Genomic DNA, 25,357 nt, shown 5'->3' on the forward strand with positions numbered 1-25,357 from the left:
TGACCCCTGCAGGATGGGATAAGGAAAATTCTACTACTACCAACCACTACTGGGCATGCTCAAATGCTGTGCTGGATATTGCAGAGGTATTGGAGGATAGGTGGGTGTGGGTCTTCTGGGACCTCTATAAAAATGGGGTCTGATGGCCAGGGGTATTATTAGGCTATGTCTACACTACAGCCTATGTCGGCACAATTTATGTCGCTCAAGGGGTGAGAATAAACCACCCCCCTCACCAATATAAGTTACACCAACATAAGCACTTGTGTGCACAGCACTATATTGGCAGGAGAGCTTCTCCTGCTGACATAGCTTCTGCCATTTCTGGATGTGGTTTTATTATGCCGACGGGATACCTGTCTCCCATCAGCATAGAGCGTACTCACCAAACACGCTGCCGTGGTGGTAGGGTTGCCAACTTTCCAGTTTCTCAAAAACAGACACTACAGCTATGGTTCTCCCCTCCCCCTCCCCCTGCAGCAAAGCAAAACAACTCTGAGCTGCTGGGAGCAGTTGGCATGGCAGGGAGCTGGTGGGATGGGAACAGGGCAGCAGAGCAGGGGTGCAGAAGCAGGTTGGAGGGTGAGGGAAGAAAGAGTTTATTTGAATGTAGTGCATGGGATAGCATGTGGGGGCCCAGAATAAAAACCTGCATCGGGTCCCATCTTTTTGTTCTTCTGCCATGGGCAGATGGGAGATGAAGACAGGGGTACCCAAACAAGGGAGAACCCCATCAGTATTTGCTGACCTTGCTGACTGTTAAACTTGCCAGTGACTACAGTTGTATATATAAATTTGAATGTGAAATAGCTAAGTGCCACAACAATCCACAAAATAAAGGCTGTATGAGCCAGAAATAAATTCTGGAAAGTGCTACCTGTAACAATGGATGTTACTGTCAACAGAGGAATCCGATGAATTTGGCAAAACATGGAAAATTCAGCAATTCTGTACATTCTACCTTTGACTTCAGCATACATGTGTGGGAGTGTTTTGGATGAGCATGATGGTTTTGAGTCCCTCCCTTCTCCTTCAGGCCTGGGAGAGGATTCACAAGATGTGCAATTCAAATTATGATGAAACCAGCACTCCCTTTAGGTGCTGTCTGATTTCCCCTCTGTTGTTGTTACTATTACTCATGTTTATGATGGTAACCAAAAATGGGGCTCCATTGTGCTGGATGCCATACAAACACAAGGTAATATGCCCCTTTCCCAAAGAGCTTACAGTCTAAATAGGCAAGACAGACACAGGGTGGGGAAAGGAACTTTCCACTTTGTCTCCTTCAGCCACTCCTGACTTTGTGGCTTCTTCCAAACTGTCTCTCATGTTTGACACAGCCTCTCAGCTGGTGTATTCCAAAAACACCGTCTGTGTCTCAGAATCATCTTGATCATCTTCCTGTAAGTATTCCACTAGTCTCTCTGAGTTTGCTCCAATTTGTTTCTGAATTGTACCCACTTGTGTATTTAGGATCTGATTCTGTAAGAAAGCTCCAGGCATGCAGACCTCCATACTGCACAAAACACCATTGATTTCAATAGATCTTTACATGAGCAGAACACTTTGCAAGGTTGGGCCCTAGATTGTGAACTCTGTGAGGCTGGTATGCCATCCTCTCTCCGAAATACTTTTGTGAGTCTCCATGTGCACTTCTGCACTATATAATAGTTCTAAATAATTAAATGACTTCTCTTTTAACCAAAGCATAGTCTAAATTATTTTTGTTGTTTCTGTCTACAAAGAGCTGATAGATTCTTCCTTGCCAGATTTATTTAATTTAATTATACGAGAATTGCAAGTGATTACTTTGGCTTGCAACTCTCTTCTTCTGGTTTATTAATGGTATTCTGTCTTGGCTTATATGATGACCAATAAAAAAAAAAAAAAAAAAAACCTGTACCTTCCTGTTTTCCTGGTTAAGGTAATAATAGTAAAACTTGTAATAGTGCAGAATTGGTATTTGTGCATTTGTGTGAAATTATTCTCATGAAAGAAAGCATCCAATTGTGTAATTTCAACAAGAAAAACAAGGTTTTTTAAGTGTGTGTGTGTGTGTGAGTGTGAATGCGCATGTGTAAAGTAGCTGCTATCCAGGAGATTAGCCTGATCCCTTCTTAATCAAATCTCACTTTAGTTTAAAACTTGCTTCTTCTGTAAAGAGCAGAAATCCTACCCACTTCACTGCAATGCTGTCACCCTTTTCATTATGCAAACTTTCACAAAATACTGAGCCAGAACCTTCCTCTGAATCTCCTGCTGTGTTTTGTGTGGTCTTTATTTAGATTATAAAATGGGAGTAGGAAATGTCTTGTAAAGAACAGTTACACTGTCTCACTTCACATCCCATGTTTTCTACCTTAGGAATTCTGTGTGTTCATCCAGCAGCAGTCTTCTGTTAAAAGAAAAGGAGTACTTGTGGCACCTTAGAGACTAACCAATTTATTTGAGCATAAGCTTTTGTGAGTTACAGCTCACTTCATCGGATGCATACTGTGGAAAGTGTAGAAGATCTTCTACACTTCTTCTGTTAATGACTGACTTGCTCTCTTTTTTTCTTGTCAGAATGGAGATCTAGTCTATTGCTCCCACTCATACAGGGCAGCATTCCTTTCCTAGTAGCTTCTTCTAAATCAAATAATGGGATATGCAGACTCTCCTTTCTCTGAACTGTATGTACTTTTACTCATTAATTAACACAGACTACTAAGGTAAAGCAACAAGTTAAATGCTAAATACGTTTATCGTACATGGGGCCCTGTGAATTCCATGACTGGAGTTTGATTCAGAATTTATTGTCTGTTTAAGATTCTAAGCTTTCATTCTAAAAAGAATGTTTCATGTCCTTATAGTTGTGCAGGATATTTGTCAAATGTGAATCTCAGATGGCCCAAAGTAATTATGCCTGCCTGAATCTGCAGCCATCATGAAAAAATAGTTTTGAAAGAAGAGTCAACTGCCCAGTTCATCCAAATGAGGCATTTACTCTGCACTATATATAGAGACTTCTGTCACTGAAACACAAGCATCTCTCTTATGATAATCGTAGATTTACACATTTATGCTCACTTGAGAAGATTCCTAGATCTACCCTGCTCACTATTGCTAACAGACATGAAAACCTGTCTGTTACTCTGCTGTTTCTCCTTATACAGTATTCCTCATAACACAAGTGGGACACAAAGGAATATTTGATTTCAGTAAACCATGCAATAATTTCTTGCATTGTCATGGCTAACCTGTGTCCTCTCCTCTTTTGTCTCTTATTTCTTTCGGTGCATCCACACTACAGACCTATTTTGCATGATCTGCCCTTGAGTTATTTCCCGCATGTTAGCCTATTATGAGAAAGAACAGCCACATTTCAGAATAGTAGTCAAGTACTTCGGAGGGGGGTGTTACTGTAACGTCCACACTGGAGCATAACTCCGTCCTATGTGGCCCTAAGACTTCTGACTTTGTGAAAAGTGATCACTCACAGCTGATAGGGTGTGTCACGGTTCCTCCCCCACTCTGAACTCTAGGGTACAGATGTGGGGACCTGCATGAAAAACCTCCTAAGCTTATCTTTACCAGCTTAGGTCAAAACTTCCCCAAGGTACAAAATATTACATCCGTTATCCTTGGACTGGCCGCTACCACCACCAAACTAATACTGGTTACTGGGGAAGAGCTGTTTGGATGCGTCCTTCCCCCCAAAATACTTCCCAAAACCTTGCACCCCACTTCCTGGACAAGGTTTGGTAAAAAGCCTCACCAATTTGCATAGGTGACCACAGACCCAAACCCTTGGATCTTAAGAACAATGAACAATCCTCCCAACACTTGCACCCCCCTTTTCTGGGAAATGTTGGATAAAAAGCCTCACCAATTTGCATAGGTGACCACAGACCCAAACCCTTGGATCTGAGAACAATGAAAAAGCATTCAGTGTTTTACAAGAAGACTTTTAATAAAAAATAGAAGTAAATAGAAATAAAGAAATCCCCCCTGTAAAATCAGGATGGTAGATATCTTACAGGGTAATTAGATTCAAAAACATAGAGAACCCCTCTAGGCAAAACCTTAAGTTACAAAAAAGATACACAGACAGAAATAGTTATTCTATTCAGCACAATTCTTTTCTCAGCCATTTAAAGAAATCATAATCTAACACATACCTAGCTAGATTACTTACTAAAAGTTCTAAGACTCCATTCCTGTTCTGTCCCTGGCCAAGACGACTACAGACAGACACAGACCCTTTGTTTCTCTCCCTCCTCCCAGCTTTTGAAAGTATCTTGTCTCCTCATTGGTCATTTTGGTCAGGTGCCAGCGAGGTTACCTTTAGCTTCTTAACCCTTTACAGGTGAGAGGAGCTTTCCCCTGGCCAGGAGGGATTTCAAAGGGGTTTACCCTTCCCTTTATATTTATGACAGGGTGTTTTTGTCTTTTATCATTTTCCTGTGTGAGTTCATTAGAGAGCATAGTAATTGTCAGATTTCACCCACATAGTTGTTATTGAGGTATTTAGTGCAGTGGATGAGGTATACCACATGTTGTGATACCACTTACTTTGATACCACTTACTGTGATACCACTTCTCTCCTGCTGGTAATAGCTCATCTTACCTGATCACTCTTGTTACAGTGTGTATGGTAACACCCATTGTTTCATGTTCTCTGTGTATGTAAAATTCCCCTACTGTATTTTCCACTGTATGCATCCAATGAAGTGAGCTGTAGGTCACGAAAGCTTATGCTCAAATAAATTGGTTAGTCTCTAAGCCCTGGTCTACACTAGGACTTTAGGTCGAATTTAGCAGCATTAAGTCAATGTAAACCTGCACCCGTCCACACAATGAAGCCCTTTATTTCGACTTAAAGGGCTCTTAAAATTGATTTCCTTACTCCACCCCTGACAAGTGGATTAGCGCTTAAATCAACGTTGCCGGCTCGAATTTGGGGTACTGTGGACACAATTCGATGGTATTGGCCTCCGGGAGCTATCCCAGAGTGCTCCATTATGACTGCTCTGGACAGCACTCTCAACTCAGATGCACTGGCCAGGTAGACAGGAAAAGAACCGCGAACTTTTGAATCTCATTTCCTGTTTGGCCAGCGTGGCAAGCTGCAGGTGACCATGCAGAGCTCATCAGCACAGGTGACCATGATGGAGTCCCAGAATCGCAAAAGAGCTCCAGCATGGACCGAACGGGAGGTACGGGATCTGATCGCTGTTTGGGGAGAGGAATCCATGCTATCAGAACTCCGTTCCAGTTTTCGAAATGCCAAAACCTTTGTCAAAATCTCCCAGGGCATGAAGGACAGAGGCCATAACAGGGACCCGAAGCAGTGCCGCGTGAAACTGAAGGAGCTGAGGCAAGCCTACCAGAAAACCAGAGAGGCGAACAGCCGCTCTGGGTCAGAGCCCCAAACATGCCGCTTCTATGACGAGCTGCATGCCATTTTAGGGGGTTCAGCCACCACTACCCCAGCCGTGTTGTTTGACTCCTTCAATGGAGATGGAGGCAATACGGAAGCAGGTTTTGGGGACGAAGAAGATGATGATGATGAGGAGGTTGTAGATAGCTCACAGCAAGCAAGCGGAGAAACCGGTTTTCCCGACAGCCAGGAACTGTTTCTCACCCTAGACCTGGAGCCAGTACCCCCCGAACCCACCCAAGGCTGCCTCCTGGACCCAGCAGGCGGAGAAGGGACCTCTGGTGAGTGTACCTTTTAAAATACTATACATGGTTTAAAAGCAAGCATGTGAAAGGATTACTTTGCCCTGGCATTTGCGGTTCTCCTAGATGTAGTCCTAAAGCCTTTGCAAAAGGTTTCTGGGGAGGGCAGCCTTATTGCGTCCTTCATGGTAGGACACTTTACCACTCCAGGCCAGTAACACGTACTCGGGAATCATTGTACAACAAAGCATTGCAGTGTATGTTTGCTGGCATTCAAACAACATCCGTTCTTTATCTCTCTGTGTTATCCTCAGGAGAGTGAGATATAATTCATGGTCACCTGGTTGAAATAGAGTGCTTTTCTTCAGGGGACACTCAGAGGAGCCCATTCCTGCTGGGCTGTTTGCCTGTGGCTAAACAGAAATGTTCCCCGCTGTTAGCCACAGGGAGGGGGGAAGGTTGAGGGGGTAGTCACGCGGTAGGAGGAGGCAAAATGCGACCTTGTAACGAAAACACATGTGCTATGTATGTAATGTTAACAGCAAGGTTTACCCTGAAAGAGTGTAGCCACTGTTTTATAAAATGTGTCTTTTTAAATACCGCTGTCCCTTTTTTTTCTCCACCAGCTGCATGTGTTTCAATGATCACAGGATCTTCTCCTTCCCAGAGGCTAGTGAAGCTTAGAAAGAAAAAAAAACGCACTCGTGATGAAATGTTCTCCGAGCTCATGCTGTCCTCCCACACTGACAGAGCACAGACGAATGCGTGGAGGCAAATAATGTCAGAGTGCAGGAAAGCACAAAATGACCAGGAGGAGAGGTGGCGGGCTGAAGAGAGTAAGTGGCGGGCTGAGGAGAGTAAGTGGCGGGCTGAAGAGAGGGCTGAAGCTCAAATGTGGCGGCAGCGTGATGAGAGGAGGCAGGATTCAATGCTGAGGCTGCTGCAAGACCAAACCAGTATGCTCCAGTGTATGGTTGAGCTGCAGCAAAGGCAGCTGGAGCACAGACTGCCACTGCAGCCCCTCTGTAACCAACCGCCCTCCTCCCCAAGTTCCATAGCCTCCACACCCAGACGCCCAGGAACGCGGTGGGGGGGCCTCCGGCCAACCAGCCACTCCACCACAGAGGATTGCCCAAAAAATAGAGAAGGCTGTCATTCAATAAATTTTAAAGTTGTAAACTTTTAAAGTGCTGTGCTTAAAGTGTTGTGTGGCATTTTCCTTCCCTCCTCCACCACCCCTCCTGGGCTACCTTGGTAGTCATCCCTCTATTTGTGTGATGAATGAATAAAGAATGCATGAATGTGAAGCAACAATGACTTTATTGCCTCTGCAAGCGGTGATTGAAGGGAGGAGGGGCGGGTGGTTAGCTTACAGGGAAGTAGAGTGAACCAAGGGGCGGGGGGCTTCATCAAGGAGAAACAAACAGAACTTTCACACCGTAGCCTGGCCAGTCATGAAACTGGTTTTCAAAGCTTCTCTGATGCGTACCGCGCCCTCCTGTGCTCTTCTAACCGCCCTGGTGTCTGGCTGCGCGTAACCAGCAGCCAGGCGATTTGCCTCAACCTCCCACCCCGCCATAAACGTCTCCCCCTTACTCTCACAGATATTGTGGAGCACACAGCAAGCAGTAATAACAGTGGGAATATTGGTTTCACTGAGGTCTAAGCGAGTCAGTAAACTGCGCCAGCGCGCCTTTAAACGTCCAAATGCACATTCTACCACCATTCTGCACTTGCTCAGCCTATTGTTGAACAGCTCCTGACTACTGTCCAGGCTGCCTGTGTACGGCTTCATGAGCCATGGCATTAAGGGGTAGGCTGGGTCCCCAAGGATACATATAGGCATTTCAACATCCCCAACAGTTATTTTCTGGTCTGGGAATAAAGTCCCTTCCTGCAGCTTTTGAAACAGACCAGAGTTCCTGAAGATGCGAGCATCATGCACCTTTCCCGGCCATCCCACGTTGATGTTGGTGAAACGTCCCTTGTGATCCACCAGAGCTTGCAGCACTATCGAAAAGTACCCCTTGCGGTTTATGTACTCGGCGGCTTGGTGCTCCGGTGCCAAGATAGGGATATGGGTTCCGTCTATAGCCCCACCACAGTTAGGGAATCCCATTGCAGCAAAGCCATCCACTATGACCTGCACATTTCCCAGGGTCATTACCCTTGATATCAGCAGATCTTTGATTGCGTGGGCTACTTGCATCACAGCAGACCCCACAGTAGATTTGCCCACTCCAAATTGATTCCCAACTGATCGGTAGCTGTCTGGCGTTGCAAGCTTCCACAGGGCTATCGCCACTCGCTTCTCAACTGTGAGGGCTGCTCTCATCTTGGTATTCGTGCGCCTCAGGGCAGGGGAAAGCAAGTCACAAAGTTCCATGAAAGTGCCCTTACGCATGCGAAAGTTTCGCAGCCACTGGGAATCGTCCCAGACCTGCAACACTATGCGGTCCCACCAGTCTGTGCTTGTTTCCCGAGCCCAGAATCGGCGTTCCACAGCATGAACCTGCCCCATTAGCACCATGATGCATGCATTGGCAGGGCCCATGCTTTCAGAGAAATCTGTGTCCATGTCCTGATCACTCACGTGACCGCGCTGACGTCGCCTCCTCGCCCGGTATCGCTTTGCCAGGTTCTGGTGCTGCATATACTGCTGGATAATGCGTGTGGTGTTTAATGTGCTCCTAATTGCCAAAGTGAGCTGAGCGGCCTCCATGCTTGCCTTGGTATGGCGTCCGCACAGAAAAAAGGCGCGGAACGATTGTCTGCCATTGCTCTGACGGAGGGAGGGGTGACTGACGACACGGCTTACAGGGTTGGCTTCAGGGAGCTAAAATCAACGAAGGGGGTGCCTGTACATCAAGGAGTATTTCAGGCAGGACTTCACGGAGGGTTCCAATAAGAAACGGTGCACCTAAGTTATCATTCTTATTGGAAAAAGGAGGTTAGCCTGGCCTCTGATTGATACATGGCTAGATTTACTTCGCTGCACCTCCTCTGTGAGTGACTGCAGTGTGACCTAGAGGAATGAGTCCCCTAGACAGGGGAGGAGGCAAATGAGTACAAAACAAATCTGGTCTATTTCTTGTTTTGACCCACTCCATCTATCTTTTACATCTTTGGCTGGCAGCAGACGGTGCAGAAGGACTGCATGCCATCCACATCTCATGGCTGCTCGGCAGAAGATGGTACAGTACGACTGCTAGCCATCCTCATCTCTTGCCTGCCTGGCAGAAGATGGTACAATACGACTACTAGCAATCCTCATCTCTTGCCTGCCTGGCAGAAGATGGTACAGTATGACTGCTAGCAGTCCGTATCGCCTGCCCGCTCACCATAAGACGGTTCAATAGGACTGACTGCAGGACTAAAGAGAATGACCTGGTCAAGTCACTCCAAATTTAGTCCCTGCGCCCATGTCTGCCCAGGCGCTCCCAGCCGACGTGGCCAGGAGCACCTCGGACACGACGAGGATGACTACCAGTCGTATTGCACCGTCTGCTGCCAGAAGGCAATGGGTTGCTGCTACTGTGCAGCAAAGCCGTACCGCGTCCGCCAGCACCCAGGAGACATAGGGTGACGATTACCTGAGCGGGCTCCATGCTTGCCGTGGTATGGCGTCTGCACAGGTAACTCAGGAAAAAAGGCGCAAAACGATTGTCTGCCCTTGCTTTCACGGAGGGAGGGAGGGAACGGGGGCCTGACGATATGTACCCAGAACCACCCGCGACAATGTTTTAGCCCCATCAGGCATTGGGATCTCAACCCAGAATTCCAATGGGCAGCGGAGACTGTGGGAACTGTGGGATAGCTACCCACAGTGCAACACTCCGGAAGTCGACTCTAGCCTCGGTACTGTGGAAGCGCTCCGCCGAGTTAATGCACTTAATGCACTTAGAGCATTTTCTGTGGGGACACACACACTCGAATATATAAAACCGATTTCTAAAAAACCGACTTTTATAAATTCGACCTTATTCCGTAGTGTAGACATACCCTTACTTTGCTTTTCCAGTCAGCAGCAGTCCCCACTGTTCCTGAATCAGACAGGTCTGAGCAGAGAACACAGTGTAAGTGGAAAACCCACATATTTAATACACACCCAATTGGTGCTAGGTTCCCTTTCTGGCCAGGTTTCAGAGTAGCAGCTGTGTTAGTCTGTATCCGCAAAAAGAAAAGGAGGACTTGTGGCACCTTAGAAGCTAACAAATTTATTTGAGCATAAGCTTTCGTGAGCTACAGCTCACTTCATCAGATGCATTCCAGGTATTTAAAAAGTAAGTGTGAGGGGATAGGAAGGGACAGGGAGAAAATGGCTGTAAGCAGAGAAGAGGGAAAGTTAATGAGGAAGTGAAATAAAAGTTTCATATGCAGGACACTCTTGCTTCATAGTAAATCTGGTGAAGGCACTCACAGGAAGGAGAATAACAGGCTTTGCAGCAGCTTCACCATAGAAACAGTCACAGCACTGGTGGGGGATGGATTTATAAAAATCTGCTCCCGGGAACTACTTTCCAAAGGCATTGTCTATCTCTGTAGAGATTAAAATCAGCTGAGAAAGGGGAAGTGACTGACTTTTAACACTGAACACTTTTTCCTTCCTATGTTTACAACAAAGAGTCAATTCTCCATGGCCGTATGAAGATATTTCCTTCCCTTGGATATTTCCTCTCTTTCTCTCAGTAACAAATTGAACTGTTGGAGCACCCAGTCAAGATTCCAGTATGCATTCCACTGTCAGCAGTAGAGCTCACTATAACTGCTGGTACCACCATAATTAGCATTGAGTATGCAGTGATAGCTGTATATAGACACTCAGGGCCTCACTTTCTTTTATAGTGTTTTGTGTGGTAGTCTTTTGCACTCAGGTTGCACAGCTGTACATGATTATATAAGGTGCAAGACAGTCTAGAATAGGTCCTTTTTCTCACTTGGGCTTCTGGAAGACCAGCTTGTTCTGGAACTGGTATCTCTGGAGCCACTTTTCAAGGATTCTTTACACAGCTTGACTTGGCATATTCCTAATTGAACAAGCTCAGAGCAGCTTTATCTGAGGGAGATAATTTCTGTAATGCCATTTAGTAAGCAGTAAAATACACTACACCATAGATCCTAGAATGCTTTGAGCTGATGTCCCAAAGAGGATGACGATAATAGTTTAATGCTGTTGGGAGGAGCTTTGAGAAACTTCTTCTGCCCCTGAGAGAGAGAATGCATGTTGTATGCAGAGGGTGAAGAATAGTTTCAGAAAACTGAGCTGAACTTGGCACAGTCAACCAGAAATTCTGCCCTGTGCCTGGATTTTAGATGCAGTAGCTTTCACGGTCTGATGTGTGGTTAGCCTCACAGGAGGGCATTCTTGCTGTGTGTAGACTATAGGGCAAAATAATAATAATAGTCTTCCTCATTTAAAAGTCCAGTTCATCAGCCAGACTGGCGGGGTTGATCCTATTACTCTGAAAATAGTAGAGGAAAGGGAGGAATTATTCACCCACTGGGAAACAATGCCAAGTTTCCTTTTCATGGCTCGCTAAAGGGGTCATGGCAGTGACAGTTGGCTCAGATGTCTCCTATTCAGTAATATTCAGTAACTCAACTCTTTGGTTTCATCCCAATAAAACTCCTGCTTTCCTTAAATAGCTTGGTGTGGAGACCAGCAGCCAGTTGGCAGGCAGTAGCACTACACTCTTCTTGGTGAGGTGAACTGAGTTCAGATGCAAAGGGTGATGTGGTGTTTGTTTTTAGAATACCGCTGCCCTCTGATGACAGTTGAGGACTTGTATTTTGTATAATTTTCCCCTCTGCTAGCAAAACCAGTGGAGTTGCTACTTTTGATTATTTTTTGGAATCCTGCATTTGATTCCTCCTGCTGCTTCTGTCTGTTCTTAAAAAGGAATTTTCTGATCTGTTGTCAGTTATTTTGGGAACTCTAGACATAACCTGACAGTATAGAGGAGCAGAGTGAATGCTGATCTCACATCCAGAATCTTGGCACTACTATAGGAGCAACTGTGAAACCTGGAACCAAAGGGTTAAAAAATAAATAAGATTTGTGAGGACAAGTCAATAATTCTAAATGATCTGGTACTTGCTGGAACTAACCTAAGTTCTTCACTACAAAGTACAGTTTTAGGATCTCAGGGTTAGGTTAAGATGATGTGCATCCTTGTGCTGTCACTTCTTTACTAGGCTTTTTTTTAAGCCAGCAATTGCCTTCATTGAGGTTTAGCTTCAGCTTTCCATTCAAACCATTTTCCTCCTTATACAAAGATGGCAGCCTCTTTGTAGCTAGGGTTGTAACCAGCTTTCGATTACATGGCTAACCTTAGTGCCCTTTTAAAAAGTCTTTAATTTTGTTTTGTTACAAATGTAACATCAAAACAGGTAAGAAGTGTAAAGTAACACTGTCACCGCTTGAGGGAGCTCCTGTATTTGCATTCTGTTGAACATTGCTTCTATGCTACCACTTATTAGTTATGCTAGATCCATTGGTTTCTACTAAGAAAATAAAAAACACACATCTTAAAAGGAATAAGATAGGAAGTGTGCTCTTTAGTTATATATCTGGAAGCACTGAGGCTGCAGGGTGACTGGGTCTTTCCTCCAAGTTCAGATGCAACATACCAGGGGGCTTTAGGAAGTTAAAGCAGTCAGATGAAGGATCACTGCTCAAAATCAGAATGCTGACAAGAAATAGACCTACTCTAAAACTTCATCATGACTGCTCAGGAGCTGGGATAACTGGCACCAAGAGCAATGGATAAATTCTTTATAAACCTTACAATGAAAAGTAGAATGGTATTGTTTTACACCCACTTTGCAGGCGTGAAAATGAAGCACAAGAGACAGGGCAATGGCGAATTGGGCCCAAAGCCTTTTTCTCATGCTCTATCTTAGTTAAGGTGTGTGAGGCATCTGTCTCAGGCCTTTCTGACCTACTCACCAACACCACGTTGTGCATTCCCAAATCCAACTGAAAACCCATTAAATGCAAGCAAAATTGGTAAAATGTGATGAAAATTCATTGATCAAAAAGGACGGTAGCGGAGAAAAAGATGGAGGCTATTAGGTGGAAAACCAGGATGGTGGGGCTGCTGAGTGGGACAGTGGGCTGTGGAGTGGCACAGGGGTGGGCAGCTGCAAGGTAAGGAGTAAACAGAGGGCAGAGGTGTCAGGGAGACAGTTCCCTATGTGAAATAATGGTAATGATGATATAGTGTCACAGACAGTATCACTGAGAAACTATAGCAATTAGGAAATAAGTGAGGCAATGCTCCCATTAGGATTAATGAGTCAAGATTGCAAAATATTCTGTGAGAAACAGAGGAAATTAGGCAATTGATGAAGCAATGTAACAACCTGGATCAGTGAAGAAAAATGCATAAATTGGGGAAACAGCTTGTGTAGACGAGGGCATGACATTCCCACTGTGATGGGTTTGGTCACAGAGACCCCCTTAGAACTGTCACCTGATGTGCTGAAATTACCTCTAAGCCCGTTTTGCCTTGTTGAGCAGACATGTTAGTGTGCTGCAACACAGACCCAGGTCTTGTCCACGCCCCCAAAACTGCAGACTTTAACCAAAAACTGTTCAGCAAGTCACTAATCTCCAGCACCCAGACACCCAGTTCCCAATGGGATCTAAACCCCAATTAAATCTGTTTTATTCTGTGTGAAACTTATACAGGGTAAACTCATTAATTGTCCACCCTCTATAACACTGATAGAGAGAGATGCACAGCTGTTTGCTCCCGCAGGTATTAATCACTAACTCTGGGTTTGTTAATAAACTAAAGTGATTTTATTAAGTATAAAAGTAGGATTTAAGTGCTTTCAAGTAATAACAGACAGAACAAGGTAAGTTTCCAAGCAAAATAAAACAAACGACACAAGTCTAAGCCTAATACATTAAGAAACTGAATACAGGTAAATCTTACCCTCAGAGATGTTTCAATAAGCTTCTTTCACAGACTAGACTCCTTCCTAGTCTGGGCCCAATCCTTTCCCCGGTACAGTTCTTGTTAGTTCCAGTTCAGGTGGTAACTAGGGGTTTTCTCATGACTTCAGCTCCCTTTGTTCTGTTCCACCCCCGTTACAGCTTTGGCACAAGGTGGGAATCTTTTGTCTCTCTTGGTCCCCACCCCTCCTTCTAAAATAAATGGAAAAGCACCAGGTTTAAGATGGATTCCAGTACCCGGTACATGGTCACATGTCCTGTGAGACCCCCAAGCCTCCATTCTTTCGGGCCTGCCTCACAGGAACACAGGAAGGCTTACAAGTAAACAGGGCCATTTACAACCAACTGTTCTAGTTAATGGGAGCCATCAAGATCCTAAGCCACCATTAATGGCCCACACTTTGCATAATTACAATAGGACCTCAGAGTAATACTTCATATTTCTAGTTTTAGATACAAGAATGATACATTCATACAAATAGGATGAATACACTCAGTAGATTATATGCTTTGTAATGATACTTTACAAGAGACCTTTTGCATGAAGCATATTTCAGTTACATCATATTCACACTTATAAACATATTTTCATAAAACATATGGAATGCAATGTCACATCCACTTCCCTTTAAAAACGATGGGGAAGGTAGGTAAGAGGGGGAACTTTCTCATTTTCTACTTCATTTGATGTACTGATGGAGGAAAAATGTAAAAGGGATTGAAGGGAGGACTGGTAAGCAACCCTACTAGAGAACATTCATATGCTTCTGTTGCCATCTGCTAGGAATGTACTGAAGCCTTGGCACAGAGTACTGCTTGGATACACTTGTTTGTTTTTTTTTTAAAAAAAAACAACAACGAGGAGTCCTTGTGGTACCTCATTCTCCCACCAGTGGGGAAGAGGAAACTACCACTCACTAGCTTAAATTTCAGGAGTCTGAGAAGATCCAATCCTTCTGCTTGTATAATTGCTTAGAAACGCTTTCCATTTCACAGGTTCAGATGGAGATTGTCGTGTGATGAGGCAGAGAAATGAATATAAACATCCTTCATGCTATACCTAGAAACAGGGATAAGAGCAAAAGGGAAAAACTCTATGTCCATGTTCTTGATGTTTGGGGGTTTGTTTGGTATATTTTTTTAACTATTCAGAAATAAGGAAGATAAGAGAAAAGGGGTGGACAGTGAATTTTTGTCCATTTGGAAAACTGAGCATTAAGTCTTATTTTTAGATTAAATTAAATGCTTTAATTTATGCACAAACTTTAGGCTTGGTAAAACAAGATACCTTTAAGGTGGCTTCCACCAATAATCTCAAAGCACTTTACAGACCTTAATTAACAAGATCCTAGAAGGAAGAGAAGGAAAAGTCTGATTCCCTCTGATCAATATACAGTAACTCCTCACTTAACATTGTCGTTATGTTCCTGAAAAATACGACTTTAAGCAAAACGATGTTAAGCAAATCCAATTTCCCCATAAGCATTAATGTAAATGGGGGGGTTAGGTTCCAGGGAAATTTTGTTCACCAGACAAAAGACTATATATATATACACACACAGAGTATAAATTTTACACAAATAATGTAATACTGTACACAGCAATGATGATTGTGAAGCTTGATTGAGGTGGTGAAGTCAGAGGGATATTTCCCAGGGAATGCCTTACTGCTAAATGATGAACTAAAACAGCTGAGCCCTCAAGAGTTAACACAGTGTTGTTATTGTAGCCTCACACTCTACAGGGCAGCACAAATGGAGGGAGGGGAGACAGCATGGCAGACAGAGACAGAGACTCTCACCTGTGTGTGTGTGTGAGAGAGAGAGAGATGCACATTGCCCCTTTAAGTACGCTGATGCCACTCTAAATACATTGCCTTTTTAAGTAGATCAGCAAGTTGAGACAGCCCCTGCTGCCAGCAAGCTCCCTCCATCCTGAGCCCTGTCATGTCTCCCCCCTGCTCTATGGAGATGGGGTAAGCAGGGGGCAGGAGCAGGGAGGAGGAGAACACCCTGACATTAGCCCCTCTCCCCCACCCCTTGTACAGCAAGCAGGAGGGTTGCAGGAGCAGCTCCAAGGCAGAGGGCAGGAGCAGCACATGGCAGTGTGGGGAGGGACAGCTGAATTGCCCGGCAATTGATAGTCTACTGGGAGGCTGCTGCACAGGGAACTTAGGGGGATGGGGAGCTGATAGGGGGCTGTCGGTCCACCCTGGTTCCAAGCCCCCACCACTAGCTCCAACGGGCTGCTCTTTCTGCAAGCAGTGGACAAAGCAGGCGGCTGCCAAACAACGTTATAAGGGAGCATTGCTCAACTTTAAACGAGCATATTCCCTAATTGATCAGCAATGTAACAACGTTAACCGGGACCACTTTAAGTGAGGAGTTACTGTATTTAATATGATGGTTGAACTATTGACACACTGCCCCACTTCTGACAGCAGCAAAATACTCTCATGCAGTTGTCATATTCTGCAGAGTCCTGAATCCCAGCTTTCCATGGAGAAATATACACCATGAACAATGGAAAACCCCACCTTTTGATTTTTCAAAATGCTTCTGTGTATCTTTGTATGTCTAATAGACTTGTACTCTCCTGTTTCCCTCTGTGACCTTGGAGAATATTTTCAAGATGTTCTAATAAAGATGTGACTGTGTCTGTTTTTTGTCTCCAATTATGGGCATAACAAGAAAAGTTCCTAAGCAGGGAGTGAGTGGGTTACCTCCATCTTACCGTTAAAGGTACATCATCCCCCACATGGTTTTCCTGATGATTTACTAAAGTCATGTAAAAAGAACAGGAGTACTTGTGGCACCTTAGAGACTAACAAATGTATTAGAGCATAAGCTTTCGTGGGCTACAGCCCACTTCATCAGATGCATAGAATGGAACATATAGTAAGAAGATATATATATATACACATACAGAGAAGGTGGAAGTTGCCATACAAACTGTAAGAGGCTAATTAATTAAGATGAGCTGTTATCAGCAGGAGAAAAAAACTTTTGTAGTAATCATCAAGATGGCCCATTTAGACAGTTGACAAGAAGGTGTGAGGATACTTAACATGGGGAAATAGATTCAATATGTGTAATGATCCAGCCACTCGCAGTCTCTGTTCAAACCCAAGTTAATGGTATCTAGTTTGCATATTAATTCAAGCTCAGCAGTTTCTCATTGGAGTCTGTTTTTGAAGCTTTTCTGTTGCAAAATTGCCACCCTTAAATCTTTTACTGAGTGGCCAGAGAGGTTGAAGTGTTCTCCTACCGGTTTTTGAATGTTATGATTCCTGATGTCAGATTTGTGTCCATTTATTTTTTTGCATAGAGACTGTCCAGTTTGGCCAATGTACATGGCAGAGGGGCATTGCTGGCACATGATGGCATATATCACATTGGTAGATGTGCAGGTGAACAAGCCCCTGATAGCATGACTAATGTGACTAGGTCCTACGATGGTGTCACTTGAATAAATATGTGGACAGAGTAGACGCTTTGTTGATCATAGAGAAATTTTCCCACTGGTTAATCTCCACCAGTGTTAGCAACAGTGGAAGCCTCAGTATGTCTAACTAGCGGGAAGGTGTTAAAATCTGTTGTGACAGAAACCTGGTTGCTAACATCTGTGGGACTGAGTGGGTACTAACAATGGTGGAAATGACAAAATTTCCCTAATGTACATGGGGCAAAGCTGGGTAGTGGGTTAACATTGTAACCCTTTATATATTGTAACCTGAATCAGTACAAGTTCTTTTCACTCAGGGCTGTACTCAGAGTCCCAGAGGCTACTTAAGCAAAGTTTGAACAATCCAGCTCAGTGGAGTTGTACAGTTTTTTAAAAGTGTTTCTCGTGACTGCATTGATAAAGCACAAGTGAAGAACACGTGGCTGCTTGGTTAACATAGACTGTGAACTTGAAACCATCATACTTGAAATAGGAAGGAGATAAGTCACACTTCATGGATGAAAGAGAGATTAGTTCTCCTTGTTTGGACATTTCTTCCCTTCCCCCTTTACACTGTGAAAGTGGAACTACTGACACACAGACAAGTAAAGGTTACTAAAGACCATTTGTGCCTGGAATTTTCCAGTGAATCAAATTATTTCATATTGTTTGCATCATATTGTTTGCATCAGTCTGTTTTAAACAGATATGTGTATGAACCAAGATCACAGATTTGAATCCACCAAGTGTTAGAATTCTGGACAACGATTGGAACTGGACTTCTCCAGGACCATTTCTCATTTAATCTACATTACTGGTCAGTTACTTATGAACATTCTTGCTAATTAACTAGAAACATGTTCTTGATGAAACACATGGTAGCAGAGCACCTAAGGCATAGGAAATAGTTGATATGAAAAGCTGTCTCTAAAGGTGGAAAGTCTAAGAAGTTGACAGGAACTCTGCCTCCTTTTGAAATGCTTAGCTGAGGTTTTGTAAATCTGCTTGAAATGGATATAGCTGTGGGAAGCCTTTGTATTAAATCCAGGTCCTGCGTGAGGTACTTGCTATACAATCATTTTCCTTTAGAAGGACAATTTAAACCGCAGGCAGGCTCCCCTGGGCCTGGGCCTCCTGCCAACCTTGGCTTTTTAAGCTGTACTAAAAGGAGTGGTGCTTTCCTGGGACCAGATTATGAAGGGTGTGTGTGATGTGGGGATTATGATGTAGGTGCCATTTTAGCACTGGGTTTGCAAGGTGCCATCTAATCTATCCAGAATGGGTGGTAATGCACACATCACAGTAGCCTATAGCAGCACTGTACACCCTCAAATACACGTAGGCCACTATCTTTAGGTTCAGCCATTGGGGGGGGGGGGGCACTTGTTGGCAAAATGTTGGTGTTTAACGTGCCATGTTCTGCAGTCCCCTCTCCTGAAAATGCAGCTTCCCCAAGGCAAGGCTCCAGTATGTTCTAGAGGTTCTTCCGTTGCCCACCGCAGCATCTGAGCAGCTTCCAGTGCGGCACTGAGAGACCCAGTTTGCTAACGTGTCACACCCGGTTCCAGCGACAGAGGGGCGAGTAGCTCCTCCAGCTGCCCTCTGGCAGGAGGGTCGCAGTCCAGTCTCGCATAGCCCACGGTACGAGCCGCCGCAGGACATACTGGCCTGGGGGAGCACCCAGGCTGGGGGAGGAGCCAGAAGGCAGAACCGTGGGGAGGAGGGCTGGAGCTGGGGGTCCCAGCCAGAGCGCGCGCACAGGCGCCTCTCACGTGCACCCCGCCCCGGCACCCCCTCTGCCCCGCCCCCAACATGCACGCTGCTCCCTTGCTCCAGCTCCTCCCCTCTGTGCCGCCGGCGCCGGCTGGTAGCCAGGGGGTGGAGCCTGGTTCTCGGGCTGGCAGCCAATGAGCGGCGACGCTCCCCACTCCTTCCCTTTGCGCGGTGACGCAGTGGAGGAGTGGGGAAGGGTGGAGCCTTCCATTCGCTCTCTCGTTTTCCCAGGTGGCGGTGCAGCTGAGGCGCGGGGGAGTCGCGCGGACCCATCTGGCTGAGGACAAGGTGACGTACCCCCGCCGCCTGGGCTGGGCGTTCGTGGGGGCAGGCTGACCTCGCCGGGGGCTCTCCGCCGGACGGGCCGGGCTCGGGTCTGCCCTGTACCCAGGCATGCGTGCGGACCGCCCCGCGCTGTGCACTGATCTCTGTCACGGCGCCGCGAGCTTGTTAATTCAGAGGCTTTAATTGGCGGCTGCTGCTGCTGGGGGTCGCGGTCCCTCGCTGGTGTGGCAGCCTTGCTGTGGGAAGCGCCAGGCTGGGAGGGGGATGCTCCTCGCAGCCCCAGGTCCGGCTGGAGTTTGGCGGGGAGGCCACCTGGCTGTCCAGAGGAGACCAGCACAGATGATAGAAGGTTCAGCTGCCCTGATGTGTGAGAAGGAGTTAAAAGACGGGAGATGTTTTAGCTTTGGGAACCTGGTAATAGTCTTAAAATTAAAGGCTGCTTTAAAGGGGACAATGATCAGTTCTCTATGTCCGCTGAAGATAGGGTGAGAAGTAATGGGCTTAATCTGCAGCAATGGAGAGGTAGCTTAGATGTTAAGAAAACTTTCCAATTATAAGGATAGTTAAAGCACTGTAATAGGCGTCTAAGGGAGGCTGGGGAATCCTTTCATTGAGGTTTTTAAGAACAGGCTGGAAAAACACCGCTTATGGAAGGTCTAGGTTTAGTTGCCCCTACCTCAGCAGGGGTGGGGGGACTGGACTTGATCTCTTGAGGTCCCTTCAGTTCTATGATTCTGTAATGCTCCTTTGGCCTGCATGCAATCTGGAGGAGAGAGTCCAGGCATTACATTTGTTCTTAAAGAATGTTTTGTAATAAGTAATGTTGTTTCTCACTCACCTTGTCTGTACTGTAGTAAATAACACTGGCTTAGCAGAGAGGGAAGTCCACTTGTTACTACACAAGTGTACTGAGTGCCAGCAAAACAATAAACAGCATTTTATTTGCTGACTATAATAGGCTTGTTTTGTTTATGGGCTAACTTTATTTTAGGACCTGTGTTGTGTGAAGGGCTCTTTCAGTCTGAGGGAGCAGAATCCATGTCTGTTTTTGTTTTTCATATCAATAGTTTTATAAAACTCACTCTTTGGACAGTGAGTATTGTTAATTGTAGGCTGCAGTTTAGCTCGAAGCCATGTCACAACCTTTTTACAAGTGATTGTGTAAACACGGATGATTTAAAATATATTGTTTCTGTGCTCATGTGAAGTGCACTCATGATTGGCAATAATTAAAAAGGAAGGTGGAGAAAATCAATGTTGTAAATGAGGTATAGTACCTGATAACTGAGTAAAAAAAAATCTGCTGAGGGGATCTGTTCACGGTTCTGAAGCCCAGAAGGAGCATAGGGTGGGCATCAGAAAAACACACTGTTCCTTACTGAGAGGAAAGGTGAACAGAAGGGTGTGAGTAAGAGGAAGCTTGTGGAAGCAGTGATATGCTGAGCTTGTGGGAGGAAGGAAGTTAGAAGAGATTCACTGCACAGCATTCAAGGAGCCAGGGGACTGAAGAACATTTGCTTACCTGCCTGCGACAGTTAAACTGGACTAGTATGGGGGGAGGAGGAGGAGCCATGTTAGGGTATGACTACACTACGGAATAAGGTCGAATTTATAGAAGTCGGTTTTTAGAATTCGAGTGTGTGTCCCCCCACAGAAAATGCTCTAAGTGCATTAAGTGCATTAACTCGGCGGAGCGCTTCCACAGTACCGAGGCTAGAGTCGACTTCCGGAGCGTTGCACTGTGGGTAGCTATCCCACAGTTCCCGCAGTCTCCGCTGCCCATTGGAATTCTGGGTTGAGATCCCAGTGCCTGATGGGGCTAAAACATTGTCGCGGGTGGTTCTGGGTACATATCGTCAGGCCCCCGTTCCCTCCCTCCCTCCGTGAAAGCAAGGGCAGACAATCATTTCGCGCCTTTTTTCCTGAGTTACCTGTGCAGACGCCATACCACGGCAAGCATGGAGCCCGTTCAGGTAACCGTCACCCTATGTCTCCTGGGTGCTGGCAGACGCGGTACGGCATTGCTACACAGTAGCAGCAACCCCTTGCCTTGTGGCAGCAGACGGTACAGTACGACTGGTAGCCGTCATCGTCATGTCCGAGGTGCTCCTGGCCATGTCGGCTGGGAGCGCCTGGGCAGACATGGGCGCAGGGACTAAATTTGGAGTGACTTGACCAGGTCATTCTCTTTAGTCCTGCAGTCAGTCCTATTGAACCGTCTTCACCAGAGCGGTTAGAAGAGCACAGGAGGGCGCGGTACGCATCAGAGAAGCTTTGAAAACCAGTTTCATGACTGGCCAGGCTACGGTGTGAAAGTTCTCTTTGTTTCTCCTTGATGAAGCCCCCCGCCCCTTGGTTCACTCTACTTCCCTGTAAGCTAACCACCCTCCCCTCCTCCCTTCGATCACCGCTTGCAGAGGCAATAAAGTCATTGTTGCTTCACATTCATGCATTCTTTATTCATTCATCACACAAATAGAGGGATGACGACCAAGGTATCCCAGGAGGGGTGGTGGAGGAGGGAAGGAAAATGCCACACAGCACTTTAAGTACAGCACTTTAAAAGTTTACAACTTTAAAATTTATTGAATGACAGCCTTCTTTTTTTTGGGGTGTCATCTCATAAAATAGACAGGACTGGGCCTGGTTAGTAGTAGTTGCTATGGGGCTTCCAAGGAATACATAGGTGCTTCAGGAAGTGATACTGGTGGTTCAGTAGGTGGCATTCTTCCCTTTGTCTATACAGAAGCAGTGCCCAATGAGGTGTGGGGAGGAAGGGAAACTGCTGATAGAGCTGCTGTCTCTTTAATGAGAAGGGAAGCTGAAGGCCTGACCACATGTGATTGAGAGAGATCCTGTTTCTTCTTGCAAGAGTCTCAATCCTGGTTGTAGTGTTGGTAAATTTTCTTAAATGGATATTGCCTTGCAGTAGTGAGTGTAGTGCATGTGTTTATAAATATGCACACAGAGTATACTCTGATGGACCTCAGAGACATTTTGGATGCTTCTGGATGAGAGGCACTTAAATAAATGTAAGGAGCTGGTCTTATGAAAGAAAAGTGTGTGTGGTTGGTATTTTGGAAGCCCAGTCTGAACATCAGTCTCTGCAGGTGCAACTTTAGGGAGCTTCATAGATTTCCATTTTGTTACTCAAGAATAGGGCAAGATGCCATTTTTCTCTTGGTGACTGTGGGAAATAACAGCCCTCCCTCCCTTTAAAGAACAGGTCTACATTTTGAATATGGGGGTGGTGGTGCAGGAATATGTGTTACTAATAATTCAGCCTTCAGCAATGGGCCCTGCTGTTGGGTTTGGTGTGGTTTAAACAAACACAGTTCTCCCTCTTCCTGTTTCGCTGTGGTTTGCAGCACAATCATTCATTTGTCTAAATAAGGCACAAGGTTTACTGAGGACTTGGGCTTTTTTTACAGAAAGGGGATTGTCTGGTATTCTCAGGCTTACTATTCTCTTCCATGATGCCAAAACGGAATTTGAAAAGGCAGGGAGGGGAGGAATCTCAAAACCCTCAAACCAGTGTTGAGAGGCAGGTTTTGCTATGTAAATTACCAGGAAAAATCAGTTGCATAGTGAAGCATTTTAAAGGCTTCACTTGTGAAGTGACGCTCCCAACACTGTGTTGGGAGCCCTGAGGATTCCTAGTTGCTTAAAATGAAGGGTTTGTGTATTGGAGGTGGTTTGGGAGTGTGGGGGGAATTAATTTTTTACTGTCCCACTTACTGTCTAGTGTGGAGAGAAGGGGGGAGGAGGAGGTATGGTTCTTAGTACAGATTTCACTATGTAGATAGTTGAGATGGGAGAGGGGGTTAGCTTTGTTAGACTGTCAATCCCATTTATCCGCTTCTTTTTTTTCTCCCCACTGCCTCCAGTGGGCAGTCAAAGGCAGGAAAAATCTAGCATATGTAATAGCTGAATAAATGCATCACGTCTGAGGCCTTTTTCTAACTAATTCTTTCCTCTCTCTTCTGTGGTAGTCTACAATGGTAGGTGAAGATTATACTTCCGTAAGACACCGCCACCCGAGTTCTACAGCACATGGGACCCCTGAGAAACATGAAATGCAGAAGAGATCTGAGGCAGAGAGGCCATTCCAAAACTCAAACAATGGTGAGTTATTTCAGTAATGGTTCAGGGCTATCTGTACCTTCAGCCCACTCTAGTCTGGCTGAAGACATCTCCTCTGCATGACAGGCCTCTTACCTTCACCTCTTTCAAGGAGGAATCCCACAATTCGCCCACTTTCAGACTGGATCCTGCTGTACTGACTGTGATTCTTCAGCAGGGCTGGCGGGGCTGGAGCCTTCCCTTCAGGAGCTGGGAATGTGGATATGGTGACACAAAACAATCCTTTCAAAACAACATATTTTTCAATTTCATAGCAGGAACAAAGCAGAACGAGAGCAAAGGGTTATTAACACATGCATGTTATTAAGCAATCTACTTGCATTTTTTGTTTTATGTAAAGATTAGGGAGGCTTATCCAGACACCCCCACATTTGGTGACTGGGGTTCAGTCTGCTTTTATACCATCATGGGTCTCCTCCCCTGTCTTCAGGGGGCAGACCTTTTATCAGTCCCAAATGTTCTTTGTTTCCCTGTGTCTCTTGAACCTGGTCAAACTAGTTTGTGCAGCCCACCAGAGGTGGGGAGGCAGCATATCCTAGTTATAGTCTTGGATGTTTGCTAAGGAACTCCTGGCTGTGCTGCAGTCACCTTTCCTGTGGACAGTGTCAAGTAACTCCTGCTGGAATTAATCCTCGTAGTCCTATAGCAAATGATGCAATAACAAGTAGCTGGACATATAGTCATAAAATATCAGGAGCGTCTCCCATACCTTTCACACTCTCATTGGCTTGATGAAGGGGCTTCTGCAGGGCTTGCGCTTCATTTTTGGTGCAAGTGGAGGCACTTCACTGGAGCTCACTTGATGTGAACTCTTTTTCCTACTTCCCCACACAAGCTGGAAAAATAAGATTGATTACACAGAACTCAGTGTGAACTCCCCTGTCACCTTTCCCTAATTCCATCCTGTAGGAGAGGCTGGTTGATGGTGGAGTTTGAAGATTTCTTCTACCTGTGCAGGATGGTAGGAATAGCCCAATATCTAAGTTAGACAATACACTGCTTTAGCTGAGTTTTGAGGATTGGAGCGAACCTATGGAATTCACTGTTCCATTTTGCCCTTTGAAAACTTTTGAAGCACAAATAGCAAGGAATAGGATTCATTATGGGAAGACCAAACAATGAAAGCACCAATGGAACCACTAATAGGGTGGCTGTCCTGCTCTGTTGGAGGGAATCAGTCCTCCGATAATCATCAGTAGTCTGCAGCTTTGAGGTCCTCTTCAACTCTTTGCTGCTGCTGGAGTGTTCAAATAGTTGTTGCTGTGAAAGATGCCACCTTCCAGCAGAGTCTAGCTAGAAGACTATGCCTCATGCTGTTGAATGATTTGGCCACAGTCATCCACTCCGTCATGACTTCCAGGCTGGATTACTGCAACTTGCTTTATCGAGGCATGAGTGTTAGCCAGAATGAAGTAGCCAGCCTGTTTTGGCAACACCCACCACCAAGAACACATCTTTCTAGTACTGCTTCTCTCATTACTCTGGCTTCTTATAGAATTAAGTTAAAAGCTAATGTTCTCATTTTTAATTCCCTCTGCAGCTGGTTGTTGGCATCTCAGCGAGTGCCTTTTTCCTTGACAACTATATCTTGCAAGTATACATGTTCCTCAGGCACTTTGGAGCTGTCATCCTTGTGGGTGAAATCTTTGAGTAGGAGATGGGCTTTCTCTGCAAGAAGGAATGGGACTTCGGAGTTTATTAACAGAGAAAATCATTGATCTTACAGGCTTCAGAATAGGCAATATTTCAGCTTAGCTATCTCAAATAAACAGAAAAGGGGTGGAACAAAAAGTGAAGTTAGAAGGAAGAGTTATAAACTTACCTATAACAAACAAAAACAACCAGGTTATTTAGGTGAGAGTGGAAAACTACAAGTGGCCTGTGGCCTAGAGTTAATTCTTAACTGTTGGGTGGCTCTACTAATCTCTTTATTTCTATTCTAGCTAGACTGAATTTGTGATGGGTGCCTTTATTAATGAAAATTACAATTGATATTTTAAATAAGGCTTACTGACTTAGATTTAAATCAGATTAATTATCTGCCCTGCTTGGAATTCTGTTTTTTGTTGATCCATATTCCTGGC

The 25,357-nt window shown here is 45.1% G+C and overlaps 2 protein-coding genes across 4 annotated transcripts in view; both read left to right on the forward strand.

Moving 5' to 3' along the window:
- The first annotated feature begins 5,059 nt into the window (after positions 1 to 5,059).
- On the forward strand, positions 5,060 to 14,692 carry LOC140916459 (uncharacterized). The gene is made up of 3 exons (XM_073358104.1): positions 5,060 to 5,704; positions 6,292 to 6,522; positions 14,625 to 14,692. Exons 1-3 carry the CDS (start codon positions 5,122 to 5,124, stop codon positions 14,690 to 14,692), a joined length of 882 nt encoding a protein of 293 aa, XP_073214205.1. The 5' UTR covers positions 5,060 to 5,121.
- Positions 14,693 to 19,028: 4,336 nt separating this feature from the next.
- SOAT1 (sterol O-acyltransferase 1) overlaps positions 19,029 to 25,357 on the forward strand; it is a 44,098-nt gene continuing 37,769 nt past the window's right edge. The window contains exons 1-2 of one of the 3 annotated variants that reach the window (XM_073356529.1): positions 19,029 to 19,133; positions 23,123 to 23,255. In XM_073356529.1, the coding sequence (XP_073212630.1) occupies positions 23,129 to 23,255 (127 nt within the window). In that variant the 5' untranslated portion in view covers positions 19,029 to 19,133; positions 23,123 to 23,128. The other 2 variants (XM_073356528.1, XM_073356530.1) reach the window with 2 other exon arrangements.

This window comes from Lepidochelys kempii, chromosome 8 (genome assembly GCF_965140265.1).
Source record: "Lepidochelys kempii isolate rLepKem1 chromosome 8, rLepKem1.hap2, whole genome shotgun sequence".
Taxonomy (NCBI): domain Eukaryota; kingdom Metazoa; phylum Chordata; order Testudines; family Cheloniidae; genus Lepidochelys; species Lepidochelys kempii.

What these genes read in the sequence shown, in the direction of transcription:
- LOC140916459 (XM_073358104.1), top strand. Translation starts at nt 5,122, where the DNA reads ATGCAGAGCTCATCAGCACAGGTGACCATGATGGAGTCCCAGAATCGC. An exon ending in AGGCGGAGAAGGGACCTCTG is followed by an intron (nt 5,705 to 6,291) that starts GTGAGTGTACCT and finishes TTTCTCCACCAG; the next exon opens with CTGCATGTGTTTCAATGATC. An exon ending in TAAGTGGCGGGCTGAGGAGA is followed by an intron (nt 6,523 to 14,624) that starts GTAAGTGGCGGG and finishes TCCATTTCACAG; the next exon opens with GTTCAGATGGAGATTGTCGT.